This window comes from Schistocerca americana, chromosome 2, assembly GCF_021461395.2.
Source record: "Schistocerca americana isolate TAMUIC-IGC-003095 chromosome 2, iqSchAmer2.1, whole genome shotgun sequence".
NCBI classification, from domain to species: domain Eukaryota; kingdom Metazoa; phylum Arthropoda; class Insecta; order Orthoptera; family Acrididae; genus Schistocerca; species Schistocerca americana.
In genome coordinates this window covers 257,208,393-257,227,499 of record NC_060120.1, presented here as the reverse complement: position 1 = coordinate 257,227,499, position 19,107 = coordinate 257,208,393, and the positions used below count along the sequence as shown (strand labels likewise).

Genomic DNA, 19,107 nt, shown 5'->3' with positions numbered 1-19,107 from the left:
AAGGAAAGTAGAACCAACTGTGAAAGAAGAAATGGTGGTCAACACCACCACAGTGGGTTTGCAAGGAGGAGTTCTGTCCTCACTACTGTTGAACCTAGTGGTGAGTGAACTCATTGGAGAGCTAAATACTAGAGGCTACTTTTTCCAAGGATATGCCGATGACTTAACATTCTTCAAATTTACTAGTAGTGTTAGAAGTGTGACACAGTGTGCATTGAACATTGCGCAAAATTGATATGTGCTGGATATTGATCACTGGAATAAGATGTATGATAAGTCATGGGACTACAGTATGATGGAACAAAGAAGAACAGAAGGTGACTGATAAGGAGCTTGGCAAGGTGCAGAGACTGGACTGCTTTGCCATAAGAGCCAGAATTAGCAGGATGCCTGCTGTTATGACAGAGACCACGCTGGACAGGCTCCCATTACATCTGTGGGTTAAAATGGAGGCAGTGGCAGGGGCATACAGACTAAAAACTAGAAATAACTGGATACCTTTAGCTGGTGCTGCTGTTCGCAGTGTGGTTTCAGTTGCCTGAGACTTCAGTCATGTATATGAGTTGCATTTGTGTGTGTGTGTGTGTGTGTGTGTGTGTGTGTGTGTGTGTGTGTGTGTGTGTGTGTGTGTGTGCCTGTCTGTCTGTCTGTCTCTCTCTGTGTGTCTGTCTGTCTGTCTGTCGTCTGTTGTTGACAAAGGCCTTAATGGCCAAAAGCTTTATTTGTGACAGTATTTTTGTTGTGCCTATCTGCGACTCAGCCTCTCTGCTATATGGTGAGTGGCAACCTTCCTGTTCATAATATGGATATCTTTAGGATATTGTGACTCCCACACCAACATAGGGAATGCGGTAAATATAAGAATGGTCAGGGAAATGCCGGCTGACTATATAATAGTGTCTACACTTATTCAGACACCCAAGCAGCTTTGAAACATGTATCAGCCCTGCAATGAGATCAAAGATCATTGCAGACTGGTGCAGAATGCCACAAAGCAACAGAGTAAACCGGTTGGTGATGGTTAAATCAAAAGCATGAAACTGGATCAGATGGCAACATGTATAATGCTGGACTGTGAACTAAAAACAAAAATATGGCAAGCTAATGATGCCAAAGCCATGTTTTAAGAAAAGTTCTGTGATCCTGGGCTTGAATAGGAGACAGACTAAAGTCATGGTAGTACTAATGACAGGAAATGGGAACTTTCAGAAATGCCTGCACATGTTGTGTGTACAGAAAGAAGTCCCTATGTCTAGGCTGTGTGTTGAGGGTAATGAAACTACGCCACATCTAATCTACCAGTGTGAAGTGTTGGAAATCATAAGACATGGAATATTCGGCTCATCAAGTTCTAAAGAAATTGTATTTGATAGAGAAGTAATAAAGGCCCACCTAATACTCTTTAAGGGTGCTGGTTGGCTTTACTAAAACCACAGGGAATGAAATCGCACAATAAACCCTGTTTTGGTGTGAGCAATAGTGGGCTAAGACCGCTGTTGTTTTTATCTCCTGGTTCAAATCAAATTCAATCAAAACTAAGACAATCATCAGTCATATCACTATTTTTAATCATCACCACCATCACTGATACCACATTGCACATAGCCAGTGGGACGATAGTTTCACCTAATAAATGACAGGTGAAAAGAGGGGCAGAGTGTTCTATACCTGCGTAGCAGTGAAATTTATAGTCTTGGATGGCACAAATATTTGGCTGTCTCATCCAAATAAGTTTTGAGTTCCAATGTTGTCGTTATGGTGGGACCCGAAAACACAACTTTTTTAACTCAAGGTGGATTTTGAATTTATATTGACATGAAAATGTGGAAATATTTCTTTGTCTCTAGCATACAACATGTCATCTGCCCACTGCTCTCTCATGGCTGGATAGTACCAGCACTTGAGATACCCCATTTCATTCCCATCACAGCTCACGGCAAGCATTGGTAACATTGCTGTATGGAACACACAAGTAAACTACTGGCACCTAACTGCAGTTTGGACATGGTAAATGTTCACAAAACGCCAAGCTAAGTGGAGTACATTCCCATAGTTGACTGCACAACGAAACACACTGCCCACTCCCCGCTCCCTTCCTCACATTCATCCTACAGCTCAACAAAGTTGATGCCACTGTTCTCCCTCCCACTCTTCTGAAGTCTTATAATTAAATTGGCACATGGCTTCAATTGCCAACTTTCATATTAATCTATTACAAAAAATAAAACATTGACCTCAGCAATAATAGTTTAATCTGTGAATGTTAAGACAACCCTGCATTTTTGAATGATGAATTTGGGAAAAAGATCATCTCATAACTGGGTAAATATGGTACATTACCTATATGAAAATTTCAATTTACAGTATAAGACAAAGAGAAAACTTTTAGTTGCAATGCACAGAGTTTCAAAATTAGTCCTCTGGCACCACATCACATGTAAATACAAATTAGTAAATTAAAATGTATTTATATTCTTAATATGTAGCTTGATTCACTGAAGAGATTGCTTTATAACCTATTATTCTGCTGCAGAATTTGTCAAAAAATATTTTACTTATTGAAGAAGGAAATCTGTATATTTTATTGCTGACTGCATAATTAAAAACTGTACTGCATGGATTATGTTACTGCAGCCTTGTAGAATAATGTTTAGTAAGTTATCTAGCTGTGTCTTCTGTGCATAATATTTAAATAACATTTATAGTAATAAAGAAAGAAAAAATGCAGAAATGACGAAATAGTTCAGAACAAAGAAAGAAATCTACTGTGTTCAGTGCAATAAACAGAAGTGGCTCTGAATTGTAGGTATGAGAGAGACAAAAATGTCTATTTCATTACAGAATTGTGGTAAGGAAACAGTTATTATTCTCCTTAAAGAGTCTGTTTCAAATTCATTACAACCTCTGCAATAATCCCATAAGAAAACAGCAACATACTGCTTGTGCTTATCTAGACATAAATAATTGTAATTAAATCATTATCTTGCTGCTACGACACTTCATTGATGCCACTGTACAATTAGTACTGTATATATATCTGGAGGTTAATTCTGTATGTAAATACAACCTCCTACTTACTGTCCTGATCTAATAAGGACCATCATGGCCTCTCTTATAACGGACCAGGGTCTCACAAATATAGTGACTATTATATAATAGTTATCTAAGGAATAAAAACTTTAATATGACAACTAGTATTAAAATGATTTGAGTGTCTGAAGAGGCAGTGTGAGTAAATTATTTTGTCTATGAACTAACAAAGTTAATACTGGCATTACTAGTACTACTACAGCTGCAGCCAATAACAATGATAATAGTAGTAGTAATAATATTGACAATAATAATAATAATATGACATTAATAATAAAAATAATAATAATATTGGCAGATATTATTATAGGTCTATGAAATAGTTGTTTTCTGGTATAGTGAGTTCTGGGAAAAAGAAAGTTAAGAATACTACACCAGCTAAGGATACTGGGAAATGAGTGAGATCAGATGGAAAGATGGATGTATAAGGGTAACAACAAGTGTGTACAGGAACAATGGTAATCTTATTGCTGCATTAGTACATATGTCATTACCTATCTTCTGAAACTGCAGATGTTATTTAGTTCTCTAATACCCTGTGGGAGGTTATTCCAGAGTCAGGTTCCTGCTACCAACAAGGACTCTGTGAAGGTGGCTGAATGACGGAGTGGGACAGAAACGATTTTGGTCTGATGGGAATGGGTGGTTCTACTATGTTGTTCACACAAGAGAGCTAAAGTTGAGGAGAAATATGAGGGAAAGAGCTCATTAATAACCCAGTAGAGAAGATGGAAACCTCTGCACTTGTTTGTATGCAGCCAGAATAGCTCTGCATACGATTGTAAAATGTAATCAAAGAGTAAAACATCACGGATATAATGAACACAGGTGTTCACAAACAGTTCTAGGTGCTGTGAGCTTTCCTGAGGAAGGCCTTGCAGGATAACATCTCTGTAATCAATAACTGGAAGTATAAGGTTTTGTCCAAGTTTCTTTTTCAAGTTAAGAAGGAAGAGCTATTTATATTTTTTGTAGGGTATGGAGAGATTCTGATGTCTTATTTCATATTACAGGTACATGTTCAGTATGACTTAGATTTTCATCTATTATTAATCCTAGACCCTTTGCTGAAAGCAAAATGTTGATATTCATCCCACTGAGGGTAAAAGATGGTAGGAATTCCAAATAGTTCGGGCTAATGACCCTGGAATGACCAACCAGTACTGCTTGGGTTTTAGATAGGTTGAGCATTAACCCAATACCCTGTGTCCATTTTGATAGTGCACATAGGTCAGTACTGAGATTCTCAATAGCTGTCTTTAAGTTTATAGATTTTGCATTTAGATACAACATGTCCCTTGCATGCAATGAAAAGAATATAGGACCTAATACTGAACCCTGGGGGACCTGCCTCCATTATGACTTTATGGTGCCAGAAATGATGCACTGCTGGTGAGATGTCACGTACGAGTGAAATCATTGCACTGCACTTGGCAAGAAATTTAGGCTGTTAAGTTTGGCAAGTAAAATGTCATAATCAACGTTGTCAAAGCCTTTGCTGACACCTAACATAAGAAGCATATAATAATTGCCTCTTGTGAATCCATGGCAATCTTCAGGTCATTTGTTACCTTTATTAAGGCAGATGTTGTGCTGTGATATTTACAGAAGCCTGACTGGTATTTATTTACCAGTTTGTTTGTAGTTAGGTAGTTTGTTGACTGGTTATGGACTGTACATTCTAAGGCCTTGGACTGTGTAGGAAGAATGCGAATAGGTCAGTATCAGAGGGTTCTGTGGTAATTCCCTTTTTGGGTAATAGCTTAACTAGTCCCTGTTTCCAGGCCTCAAGGAAAGCACTTATGGTTAAGGAGTGGCTGAAGATATCTGTTATAGTGGATAGTAGTGGGTCAATAATAAGCTTCACAATTTGGACTGTTAAACCAATGGGCTCAGTAGATGCTGGTTTATAAGCACAATGACGTTTTTGACATTGTTGCAAGTAACATGCTTTAGACAGAATTTTTTGTGGCTACAGTCATTTATCCCTATAAAGTAATCAATGAGTCTCTGTTTTGTTTGTGGTTCAATTGTCATTGTAGGTAATGTGAAGTACCAGTTTAGTTCACGGCTGGGACAATGGGATCAGCTGCAGCTTTTACTTTGCCTATGCCAAAGCCACAGGACAGCTGGTATTTTTCTGTTGTTGGTTAATGTATGGGTATACCTGAGTTTTAAATTTCTCACAGCTTAATTGACTTTTTTCTGCTTCTGCTTGTAAGTAATATAATTTTCAGGTCTGTATGTTTGAACGACCGATGTGCAGTGTCTCTGAGATTTATGAACTGTTTTAGTTCTCCCATTAGCCAAGGTGCAGGTTTCCTTTTTACTTTCCTGGTTTTTAACGGGGCTTATTTCTCATATAGTTGAGTAAGAATAGAATGTCCCACAAGCTATTTATGTAGCTGACTGTAGAATGATTCTACTGCCATCAACATAGATTTTGTGTAAGGACCAGAAGATAAGGTATGAGAAATCAGGCCTCATACAGAGACATATAGACAGTTGTTTTTCCCTCTTCTGTTTGTGAGAGGAACAGGTAAGGAATTGATTAGTAGTGGTACAGGTACAGGGTAACCTCCATCATGCACCATACAGTGGCTTGCGGACTATGTATGTAGATGTAGATGTACCTCAGCTGCAAGTTCAGATAAATTAATGTGCTTGAAGTCTTGGTATGTAGTCAGCTGTAATTCCTTTCTGGGAAATTCTAGTGAGTATGTCATGAAAATTATGTCACGGATGAATATGCCGAGTGCAGATATTTGGGAAGTACAAATGACTTTGTTTGTGGATTTTGTTGCAAATATATCTATGAGAGTGTGACTATTGTTCACTTGATGGGTAGCGGTAAGATGAAGTAGTGACACATTTGAAGAAGAAAGCATCTGCTTAAATTTCACTCTAGATGGACTACTGTGTAGAAAACCCACTATAATTATATGTTCGTATATTGATTTGAGACTTGAAAGAGCAGTTTTGAAGCAGGCAAACCCACCTACTTTAGGAGTTTTGAAGAGGACACATATCAGACACTTTCTGATAAGGGATTTGATCACTCTGAAAATATACTCAACTTGTTTATCTTCATTACTGTTGGATTTGTGTTGCATTTTTGGAGATAAATCAGAGTGTATGTACACTATACTCCACCCCCTCATCGGTGACATCTGACATGTCTTAGAAAGATGTAGCCATCTAGATTTATTGAGCTTGTGGGAATACTTGGTTTGAGCCAGGTCTCTGACAGAAGTATTACGTGGATTTCTGTGTCATGAAATATATAAAAAACTCGTCAAGCTGAGCTGGCAGAGACTGGACATTTGCGTGTGCAATATGTAGCTTAATCTGTTTGGGTGTGAAGTTTGCAAGGATGCCACTTGTGGATGTTGGCAACACTGGGCCAATGAGGGTGGAGTGCATTCCAGAGCACCACTCTGGAGAAGTAGAGGAGGTAGGAGAACAGGGTTCCCAGAAGGGGAGAGTGGTAGGTCTCTTCAGGGAGAGCGGTGGGGGGATTGTGGGTAAGGCCAGCCAGTCTTTGAACAGCCGACTGGAAGCAGGAAAAGGAATTCACTAAACAGAGCTAGAATAATACAACAGTATTGAAAGCAAGATAAATAGAATAAAAACAGAGTGTATTACTAAAGATTATAGTGATGCATAACAGCAATAATATAGCAATAAATTTCTAAATAAAATGGTAAATTAATCATCTGAATAAGTGCCCTGTGAGAAAATTCAATAACAGTGGAAATAATGCACTATGTTGGCACTGGAAGGATGAGAGTTGAACTGAAAATTTATAATTAGTACTAAAAGCAGACCTAAACAAACAAATGACAATAGCACGAAACTATTTTAAGGAAATTTTGATACTGGAAGATTGAGAATGGAACAGAAAATTTATAATTAGTACTGAAAGTAAACCTAATCAAACTTACTTTCTTATCAAGAAATGGCAATATTAAAATTATCTATATGGCAATAACTGCACTGGCTCATCTGCACATTAACATAAGGTGAAAAAAATTTGCTTACTTGATCACCACAGAGACTCCAAATCCTGAATAGTAGAAAACATAGAAAATGAGCTTAAAGAATCCAACAAATAATTCCATAAATGACATCTGTTGAAGCTCATTAATTTTGTTCTTGATGTTGGTAGGTGACAACAAAGCCAACGAGAAATAAACTGCATCTTTTACAGCTTGGATGCCTCTGCGAATTGGATCTTTTGCAGCCCTGAAATAATAAAAGATAAGAATAATTGTCACCACAAGATATTCAGTAATATGTCCCTCAGAATATCTCATAGATGAAACAGAGAGAGTGATTTTGTGTGTGTGTGTGTGTGTGTGTGTGTGTGTGTGAGAGAGAGAGAGAGAGAGAGAGAGAGAGAGAGAGAGAGAGAGAGAGAGAGAGAGAGAGTGTGTGTGTGTGTGTGTGTGAGAGAGAGAGAGAGAGAGAGAGAGAGAGAGAGAGAGGGAGGGAAAATTTTACTATCAATTCAAAAATTTTCAACACTTAAATTCTCTCTACCAAAACTTTTATGCTAACATTCAGGGCCTACATGCCAGGTTGAGGCAACACCTTAGCATAAAAGCAGTCTGTTCCTAAAATCTGTTGAATGTGAGCTTCCCCCGTATAATGTCTATGCAACCAATGGGACTAGTCGGAAGGGAATCACATACTGGCTGTGGAGGGCCAGAGGCATTGGCCAAGAGACATTGTACTCCCTGGTCTCAGGTGAGCATAATGTCTCTCCTTTCCCTTTCCTCTCCTAATGATTTTTCAGACTTTGTTCCATCACTGACCGACAAATGACTGTCCTGACTGGCCAGTGATTTATTCACTGACTCAAGTGCACACTCTACTGAATACTGAACTGAAGAATATAAGCCATATTTTACCTTTTAAACTTTCTGTTTTATTTCTATATATTTCAGAAGCTCCCAACAACTCCCGCACCTCCACATTGTGAACCTCCTGGCAGATAAAAATTGAGTGCCATACTGGAGCTTGAATCTGGAACCTCATCTTTTGTAGGCAGTGCTCTTACTGACAGAGTTATCTAGGGGCAACTAGAGATCTGCCCTCATAGTTTCACTTGTTACTAGTACCTCTCTCCCTCTCCTACTTTTCAAACTTCACAAAAATGAACTAGCACCACTGGAATTAAGGCATATTGAGGAAAAATGACTTAGCCTGTCTAGGGTATCGTTCCAGAATGAATCTTTCATTACGCAGCAGAGTGTGTACTGTTTTTAACTTAAAGGGGGAGAATAAACCCATAATTTGTCCATCTTTACAAAAGGAAAAATTCTTCCTCATTTTTCGAGATGATTTTTGACATCTGCTCCATGAATGTCTTTATCTGCTGCTTTTGAAAGGTCCTAAAAGTGATTCAGTTTGTGACTTTTATTAGCTGCCATCTTGCTTGGTTCTGCTATATCAGCCATATCTTGCTACTAAAATGCAAACTGTATGTACAGGCAGTGAACATAACACTGTATTTCCCAAATGTGCACACAGATTAAGATATTTGCATTATTTGTAAGCAAAGATATGAGCACCACAAGTAGCTCTCATACTGTTGCATGTACCAGCTCAAATTATTACCTCAAATTCATTGAGTACTGGCCAAAGTTTTGAACAACAGTAAAAAAATGTTAGAGACTGTTGTGACTTGCTGATCTTTCAAAGTGCCGCCGCGCAGTTATGCGCATCCTTTACATGCGGCGCTGTCTGCCAGCCATGCAGCAGCAACGCCACCTAAGGGGCCAGCCAGCCAGTGGCCGCTAGACTTGGACTCAGTTATGATTTGACTGGTAAAGTGTACACACCTCTTACTATGTTTACTTGTTCTGTGACTTTCATGTATTGCGTCTTCCTTGAAATATATTTGTTCAACTTGAAGTTATAACAATTGGCGATGAGGTAGTGATTTTTCTTTTCCATCGTTGACCCACATGTTTCCATGGTTACTTTAGAGCAACTGTTGAAAGGTCTCATAGAACAGTAAACGCTTCTCACAAATGCTATTCGTGATTTCGTCACGGCATCAAATGCGGGGCGTCTCTCATCGTTGTCTCTACCTCCCTTTCCTCCTTACGACGAGATGGCGGAAGACTGGTCTGATTACGAAAAATGTCTTCGACAGCACTTCTTGGCATTTCATGTCGCGGATGAACAAACATGTAAGTCTCTGTCCCTTTCATGGATTTCACCTCAAATATATTGGTTGTTGTCGCAATTGGCTCCTTTGAAAGATCCTGCATCTTTGTCCTTTGCTGAAATGTGCTCACTTCTGTCCGTCTATTTTCAAAAGCAAACACATGTGGTAGCCTCTCGTGTTGCATTTTATCGTTGACAAAAACAACCAAATCAATCCTATCGCGCTTGGGCTGCTGAACTTCACGGTCTCAGCAGAAAGTGTCAATTTGTTACTAAAGTTCACAAAGAATCCTACGCCGATTCCATGGTACGGGATGCTATTATCCGATCGGTGCCCGACAAAGAAGTTAGGCAACATGCCCTTCAGTTGGCAAATCTGACTCTAGATGAAGTCCTATCCATCGCTCAGTCTTTTGAAATTTCTCACGCCGCTGGAGCGCAAATAGAGGCATGCGGCGACGTCGGAGAAATACTACCTCTGTGCGATGTTGACGAAGCATGTGGTGTGTCCCCGCCGACCGACATGGCCACAGTACCGCAGTACGCTCCCAAGTGCAGCCTCGGCCTAACCATAAACAAACCTCTAAGAAACTGCAGCAAAACCCACGGCAACTTCCTTCATGTCTGCGGAGTATTATGAAACATTCACGAGAAGATTGTCCACAACGTTGGGCCGTGTGTCACAAATGCAAAAAAAAAAAAGGGTCATGTATCATCCGTTTGCAAATCTGACCGCATACATGATGTTCATGAACATGATGCTGATTCTGATTCTGTGTTGTCTGTCAATTTTACTTCTTCCGTTTCAGGGAAGTTATTCCTCATTGTCCAAATACTTGGTCGAGATTTCTCTCTTGGGACAATTTGATGCTGAGGTATCTTACAAATCTGTCGTTTGCACTGTGTCCCATATTTGTGGTTGACCATAGTAAGGTGGAGAATCTTTTTGGTTTCGATGCCTTTCACGTTTTTGGCTTCTCCATAGATGACTCTGTCAATATCGTCTCTGATGCTATTCCTTCTGCTTGATTGGATTCCTTGTCGATGACATTTTCATCCTTTTTTTCTCCTGGGTTAGGCCATGCAAATGACTTTGAAGCTCATATCATGCTCAAACCCACTGCTCGGCCTAAGTTTTTTTGGGCTCAGCCCATTCCTGTGGCCTTCTGCGATCAGGTCAAATGGGAGCTGGTCTTGCTTCCTGTCACTTCCAGTGAGTGGTCCTCTCCTGTCATTGTTGTTGCTAAGCCAAATGGTGATATTTGTCTCTGTGGCGATTTCAAAGCCACTGTAAATGCTCAAGGCCTTATCGACACTTACCCTATGCCTCGACCTGAAGAATTGTTCACTAAACTTGCTGGAGGCCAGTATTTTTCTAAACCTGACCTGTCAGAAGCTTATCATCAACTTCCTCTCGACGCTGCTTCCCGGCAGTTTCTGGTCCTTAACACGCCTTTTGGCCTCTATCAATACTGACGATTGCCATTCAGGGTTGCCAGTGCCCCTGCTCTCTTTCAGCGATTCTTGGAACAATTATTGCTCACTGTCCCTGGGTGTATAAATTACCAGGACGACATTGTTGTCACTGGCTCCACCACTGACGAACATCTTCAAAATCTCCGCACACTTTTTCATGTCTTACAGACTGCCGGTCTAAAGTGTTATCTTCAGAAATCAAAATTTTTTCAGGCATCTATCATGTACTTTCAACTCGCTCGGGATGGTATTCGTCCGCTTCAGCACACTGTCGCTGCGATTGATCCCTTCCTCGCCCTACATCTGTTAAGGAACTGCACGCCTTCTTGGGGAAAATACCATACTATCACAAGTTTTTACCGTCTGCTGCTTCATGGCTCAGCTGTTGCATTTCCTGTTGCATAAAAACGTGCCTTTCCACTGGTCCGTGTCCTGCGATGTGGCTTTCCAGAAATTGAAGACTATGCTGAAACAGGCCCTGTGCCTGGCTACTTATCGACCTGGCCAACATCTTGTTCTTGCCATGGACGCCTCTCAATACAGCACTGGTGCAGTCCTTACATACCATTTTTCTGACGGTTCTGAACAACCCATTGCTTATGCCTCCAAAACGCTTCTCAAATTGAAAAAGAAGCTTTGGCCATTATTTATGCTCTTCATAGGTTTGGTGTTTTTCTCTATGGATCCAAATTTCATCTTGTTGCGGATCACAAACCACTTGTTTCCTTGTTTCATCCATCAACGTCACTTCCCGACAAGGCTGCACACCGCCTCCAGCGTTGGGCTCTTTACTTGTCTCGTTTCAATTATGAGATTCATTTCCGGCCGACGGCTCAACATGCAAATGCTGATGCACTGTCTCGCCTTCCGATGGGTCCTGATCTGGCATTCGATAGGGACGAACTTTTGTGTTTCCACCCGGATGTTGCCGAGCAGTGGATTGTGGACGGGTTCCCCATCATCGGGGACCGGCTGGTGGCTGCTATGGGTTCTGACCCTACCCTCTCCTGGGCTTTACGCTGTATTCAGAAGGGTTGGCCAGATCGTCCGTCTGCTAAGGCTTCTGATCCGTTGTGGAACTACTGTGCTTTGCGTTACCGCCTCACGGCTAGGGATAGTGTTATCCTCCTTTCCAACGAAAAAGCTTCGCTGCGTGTTGTGGTACCTTTGCATGCTTCGGTCTTGCGCCTCCTTCACCAAGGGCACTGGGGCGTCTCTCGCACAAAATCTCTGGCGCGCCGTCATGTGTACTGGCCTGGCATCGACTCTGAAATCGCATACATGGTCGCTGCCTGTGGCCCTTGTGCGTCACAGGCCACCGTCCCAAAGTCATCTTTGTCACCGTGGCCTTCGCCTGAGAAGCCCTGGGAGCCTATTCATGCTGACTTCGTGGGACCTTTTTTAGGTACTTATTGGCTTCTCATTATTGACATCTACGCTAACTTTCCTTTCATTGTCCGTTGCACGTCGCCTACCACCGCGGCAACCACCAATGCTCTAGCTCACATTTTCTCTTTGGAAGGCCTTCCGTCTACTCTTGTTACTGATAATGGTCCGCAATTTGCCTCTTCCGATTTTGCGGATTTTTGTGCCCGTCATGGTGTCATGCATGTCATGGCCCCTCCGTTCCATCCACAGACAAATGGTGAGGCTGAACGACTGGTCCGCACATTTAAGGCTCAGATGAGGAAACTCCTGACTTCTTCTGCTGATGATGCACTTCTCCAATTTCTCGCTTCTTACCATTTCACCCCCATGGGTGACCACAGCCCGGCTGAGCTCTTACATTGCCGACAGCCCCGCATGCTACTTCATCTTCTGCGGCCTTCCACCTCATGGCTGCGGGTGCCTGCACTTGGCCGGTTCACCACCGACGACCTTGTATGGGTAAGGGGATATGGCAGGAGGCCAAAATGGAGTCCTGGCTGCATCTTACGACACTGTGGCCAATGCCTGTATGAAATCCAGATGGACATGGGTGTTGCAGTGCGTCATTTGGACCAGCTTCGGCCTCGTGTGCCGGCAATGCCTGTTCCGGATGCCGCTACACCACCTTCGGCTCTACCTGACGCTCGGGATACCGGAACCTCTCATTACTCATAATGCAGTCCTCTCACCATCATATCGGTGCCAGCACAAGGACTGACGCCACCAGGAGACGTGCCCATGCAGGAACCAGATGACCATCATCTGTCGGAGCAACTCTACTCACCTCCTTCTCCTACAGACGCGGACACATCGCCCATGTCTCCTGTTATAACAACCGGACTTGCCGCAACCGGCAGATTGGTGCACGGGGCCCCAGCAGATTCGACCCCCACGTCTCCTGCCATCTCGACCCATTATCATCGGGGACACTTCCATCTGTACGGGAAGCCTCCTCCTCGAGACTTTACTGCCAGTCAAACAACACCTATGGACGTTAGCAATCTACAGGCCACTTCCATCAAGACCTGTGCAAAAACTTCAAAGGGGTGAAAAGTGTTGTGACTCGCCGATCTTTCAAAGTGCCGCCGCGCAGTTACGCGCATCCTTTACCTGCGGCGCTGTCTGCCAACCATGCAGCAGCAGCGCCACCTAAGCGGCCAGCCAGCCAGTGGCTGCTAGACTTGGACTCAGTTATGATTTGACTGTTAAAGTGTACACATGTCTTACTCTGTTTACTTGATCTGTGACTTTCATGTATTGCATCTTCCTTGAAATATATTTGTTCAACTTGAAGTTATAACAGAGAGAGATGTTATACACACATAGAGACAGAGTATAAGTAAATTTGATGTTCTCAGAACTACATAAAACCAAAATTAACATTGAGAAAATGCAGATCAATCGAATACTATTTCGTAGAGCGACAGGGTACTTACCGCTCTTCATCTTCTTCTGTCATGTAACTGTATGATGCTTCCCTTGCCTTTCCAATTGTAGAGCTTTCCTCACTTGCCATTAAACCACTTGCATGAGTCATTTCAAAGATGGCATCTTCACAGAAGTTCACAAAGGCTTCAAGCTTTTCTTTGTCACCACCCTCAGTGACAATTGAGTAAAAGAATGCCCTCTTTGACTCCTGTGGAATTAAACAGAAGCAGGATTAAGAGATCAGTAAATTATTAATTTAACACACCTAAAAAGTATCTCTTTATTATCTCTTGCAACTAATGAACACATGAGAGCTTTCAGCATAGTTATATTTTACATGGAGATACATACTAGATCTCAGATAATATTTTAATCATATATATAAAATAACAACCTTAATTTGCGGTTTCTCCCACTGTTCAATATTTGACTCCTTTATTTCAAAGTAAACTCTTTCAATTCTCTTGCTGCCACCCAATATCTCTATGCGTCCAAGATACGGTTCAAAGTAATTCAATACACTTCCAGCTGTTTCCAGAAAACGTGCCAACCTTAAAGGTGGATAGCAAAAGAACAAGTTAAGAACAAATACTTTTAACTGTCACATGTTACAAAAGGACATAGAAGCTATGAAACAGATAACTATGATGAGTGAACAATTGTGGCTGCAACCAACTTGTATTCCTGTTTGCACCCAGCATCATAATTTTAGGCACAGTTATTTTCAGACTTCAATAGTCATTTATGATACAGGGTGTCTCAAATAGAACACATAATATTTTATATTTCTAGTCACTGTAAACATAAACAGTTAATGTCAATATGCGATTTACAAATGGAAATTAGAGAATGCAAACAAGAAAGAAAAAAATGTGACGATGCCAAGCATGCATGTGCAAATGAATGGTGCACCATACACAAGTATTCTTGCAACCAAATAGATAATCTCACTAGTTTCTGACATTCTATTCTTATTCCTAGCTTCTATACTAAGGAACCCCTATCTTCCCTTAGATGGACACACACACACATCCTGGATTTCCATTGTTAGATAACAAGTAATTTTATCAGAAGCATTTTTATTTTAGAATCTACAATAAATAAATTAAACAGACTTAAGTAACATACATACCTTGGCTCATTGGGCATATGCTCTGACAAGTTGGTTAGGAGCACAGCCAGGTTAAAGCCGATTTCTTTTGCAGGGTTGTGAAATCTTTCAGTGAATTCAACATAGTCTATTTTCCCATCATGATTTGTATCACAGCACATTAACAAGAAGTTAATCTCCTCACTATAACAAAATCATGTCATATCATATTTGTTTTCATTCGGTGGGAAATAGGTACAAAATTTTTGTCATATAGTTAAGTAACTAATTAGCTAAACAGATGTAAACAGAACCTTATCAGGCCAATTCATATAAGCTCAGAGCTTAGCCAAAACATGACGATTTCACGAAGTCAACATTACCTGAAAAATATGTGAAACTATAAACTATTTCAGTTACGCAAAATCAACAGTTTACTGCTCTCTGAGGAATTTTATTTATGCACTTGAAAAATTTACAGGACCACAGAATCAATGATAAAACAAAAAAATTGATTTCAAAAGATCCTGGACCTCAGTCAAAAAAATTATGTTTGATTTTGAACATGAGTGAGAGAACTATTCTGAGAATTGTTGGGAAGTCATGGCATACACATCATAGGCTACTAAAAGTGCAGAGACTGCTTTTGGAAGGTTCACCTAAATAAGAGAGTTGCAACTTCCTGCTGATGGCCCTTGAGAATGAGACACCAAACCATCTTAGGTGTTTTATTAAAAATGAGAATAATCTCACTGTGGATGCTGAGAAATCATAGGAAAAAAATTTGGCTACACTACAATCTTAAGGATATTCCTGCTGTTTGTTGGAAGCAAGATAAAGTTTCCTGCCAGTGCCTATGTCTTTGGCATTGTTTAGAATGAATGTGATGACACGCTGCCTATTTTTTTCCAGAAAGGAATGTGGCAAATTAGGTTTTTGTGCAATACTGCCTCTTGAGAGGCATATATGTTACAGCAGAAGATGGTTCTCCTGAAGAAATGAGCCACTTAGTGCAAAACTGACTCTCTGTCAATGTTGATGTAACAAGCTTTCTAAACTGTGCAAGGTGCATCATTCCTGGAACCTCCGTGGCCTCAGCATCTGCTAGACCCTCTCCCCCACCTGCCTTTACTCCTTCTCCTGTACCTAGAAGGAGGCGTATCCTAGCTCATCGATTTCTTACCATCTGTTTCAGTCCCCTCTCCTCCTGCTACTTCCTTCTTCCACCATGTGTCACTCAGTGTACCCAGCCATCAATCCCAGTCATGTCATGAAAAATGTGTGTGTGTGTGTGTGTGTGTGTGTGTGTATGTGTGTGTGTGTGTGTGTGCGCGCGCGCATGCCCTTCTGAGGATTTCTTCCAATCTTCCGAAAGTTAACAAAGTTTTCATTCGTCCGTTGACGACTCAACATGTCTGCTATTCAGTATGTGGTCTTCATTACCCCTAAATTATTTACATTCTGCCAGAAATTTCCTTACAATTTATATACAACAGTAATATTATTTTTACACTCCTGGGATAACACAGTAGCAAGAACTGCTTATCATAAGATAATTAGTGCAGGGGATCTGTCAGCATTAAAAAAAAACGAAATCAGATATGTAGATAAACATGGAGAAAAGACTCATAGTATGCTGTCACTCCAACTCATGTCTTGCAGTATAAAAGTTCGAACAATATTTGATAAATGCATTTATTCGTATAAATGCAGTTATGATTATTGTGATTACTGGTATAAATGCAACTATTGGTACAATGGAATACCAAGAAAATTTTGTATGATTTACTTACATGGTGTAGCTCTTCTGCTGTTCCATTTTCTCCCTGAATTCCCTTGGAGTAACCCATCCATCATGATTGATATCAATTTCCTGTAACATCAACAAGCAGTTTTAGTACAAAGAACATGATACTTAACTTCCTTAAAACACAGAGACAACTAAAAGAGAAATAAACTATTCAGGCTCAATATAAATGGTGTTTCAAAAAAGAATATGCTTGTTACAAAGTACTATGTTGTCAAAACTATCAATTGCTGAGACATGGCTTGGTTATTGGAGGGACAAATACATTGTCTAGTTTATATTCATTGCTGCTAGGCGTCAGTCATTTTCTGTTTGACTGATTACCTACACATGATGCAAAATGGCTACTCCGCAGCAGAAACCTTTTTGTGTTCTCAAGTTTGCAAACTGTAATTCCATGATTATAGGGCAAAGATGTTTCAGGCTGAGGTACAAAACTGATCCTCTAAATGGATGGACCATTCACAGATGGTATCGACATTTTGTAGATACAATATATGTTTGCAAAGGAAAGACTCCTCGTCATTCTCGTGTTTCCAAAGAAAATGTCACGTGAATTCAAACTACTTTTCAATGTAGTCCTACAAAATCAACCCGTATGCCAGTTGGGAGTTATAACTGCCTATAACAACAATTTGGCATGTTTTGAGATGTTGGTTGGTTATGAAGCCATACAAGTAACAACTGTTACAGGCTCTATGTCACGACGTCAAACACAAACGTGTCATTTTCTGATAAGCTTCAGAATGCTACTGACAGTGATAACACTTTCACATAACAGGTTCAGTGATGAAGCAACTTTCACCTTAGTGGGAAAGCAAACAAACACAATGTTCAAATTTGGGGCCTTCAGAACACACACTGAACATGGACAAGATTCAACCAAAGTCAACATGTTTTGTGTGATATCCCATTCATCTGTTAATGGCCCATTCTTCTTTGATAGAAACATGGTTAATGGTCAGCAGATTTTTGTTATGTTACAAAACTGAATGTTTTGAAGGCTGAATGAGGACAACTTCATTTTTCAACAAGATGAGGTACCCGCTCACTGAAATCGCCAAGAGGGTGAATATCTGAATAAAGCTCTATCAAGCCGTTGGATTGGTTGTCAAACAGCCAGCGACATAGCACTTCTCAGCAGGCCGGCAGGTCAACCAGATGTGATGCCCTGTGACTTCTTCCTGTGGGGTTTCATTACGGACAACATATATTTATTTTTATTTATTTATTTATTTATCCATCTGTAGACAATAAATATTGTATGGATGTTGTCCTAAAGTACATGTAAATTTATGGGAAACAATCTGTGCAAAAGGTACATAAAAATTTTTACATTAAGTAGTACAAAGAATAATACATACAAAATTGTACAAAAATGTACAAGAAATAATACTTGGTCATACAAGACACAGTAATAAACCTTTTTATACATGTATACTAACAGTATTGTAACTGCATGGTCTGTTTGCCCTAAGGCTTTACTTTTGTCTTCCCTAAATAGGAAGCCCTTATATTCACTAGAATAATTCAGTAAAGATTTTACCACACTCAACAGCTGTCCATCAGATTTAAAAAATTAACAGAAACTTCAGGGGATGAAAGACAGTGTTTTCAGTTTTGCCTTAATATAAACATTTCAGAATTATTTATTGGCCTAAATAGTCATTTACTGAGCAAAAACATTGTTCAACTTCAATAAAATTCTTCAGGGTATCAGACCGCATCGTCAAAATTTAAAATGCGCCAACGTTTCGGCCAGCGTTGCAGCTAGCCTTCATCAGGGCCTTGCGTTAAACCTGTTCGCTATTCGTCCGTCTCCTCCAATGGGGTGGATTAATATAAAGACCAATAGAAAACAGCTATTTCAGCCAATGACAGATAATAAAGGAAACACCAATAAAGCATACCTTTCACCCCTCCTCCTCCTCCTTTTACAGCCAATCAAGTAACGACACGGTTTTCTCGTGCAGCTATTTAAGGAACCAAGTGTGTTCATTTAGCAGTTAACGTAAGGCCCTGATGAAGGCTAGCTGCAACGCTGGCCGAAACATTGGCGCATTTTAAATTATGACGATGCGGTCTGATACCCTGAAGAATTTTATTGAAGAAGACAACGGCCGCGGAAGCCTACGCTTACAACATTGTTCAAGTAGAAATTCTTTAAATTCTACTTTAAATCTGTTTTTTTCTTCTAGCTTTCTGATGCTGGCTGACAGTATGTTGTAGAGTTTTGTACCCATATGACTCACATGGCTTTGTGTGTGTGTGTGTGTGTGTGTGTGTGTTTTCTTTTTGTTTGCTGAGTATGGAGTGCTGCACTATTTTGAGTATTGTAGTTATGCAAGCTGGCATTTGTCTGAAAATCTGCAAGGTGGGCCCTAACAAATGAAACACATCTGTATATATATAAGGAAGGTATTGTTAGTACTTTAAGCTTGTTGAATAAGGGTTTGCATTGTGTCTGTGGATGACTGTGTGTTATTATTCAGATAGCCCTCTTCTGTAACAGAAAGATTTGTTTTAGATGGCAAGTGGTGAAACCCCAAAATATTATTTCTTGTGTTGCAAGAGACTGAAAATACCCAAAATATGCCATTCTGGCACCCTC

At 40.4% G+C, this 19,107-nt stretch overlaps 1 protein-coding gene across 1 annotated transcript in view; it reads right to left on the bottom strand.

Moving 5' to 3' along the window:
* The window catches only part of LOC124595722 (ryanodine receptor), a 690,379-nt gene that overhangs the window by 57,764 nt on the left and 613,508 nt on the right, over positions 1–19,107 (bottom strand). The window contains exons 87-91 of the mRNA XM_047134588.1: positions 16,483–16,562; positions 14,732–14,893; positions 13,994–14,150; positions 13,608–13,807; positions 7,132–7,335 (exon numbers count right to left, since the gene is read on the bottom strand). Coding sequence (XP_046990544.1) covers positions 7,132–7,335; positions 13,608–13,807; positions 13,994–14,150; positions 14,732–14,893; positions 16,483–16,562 — 803 coding nt within the window. The remainder of the gene's footprint in view (positions 1–7,131; positions 7,336–13,607; positions 13,808–13,993; positions 14,151–14,731; positions 14,894–16,482; positions 16,563–19,107) is intronic.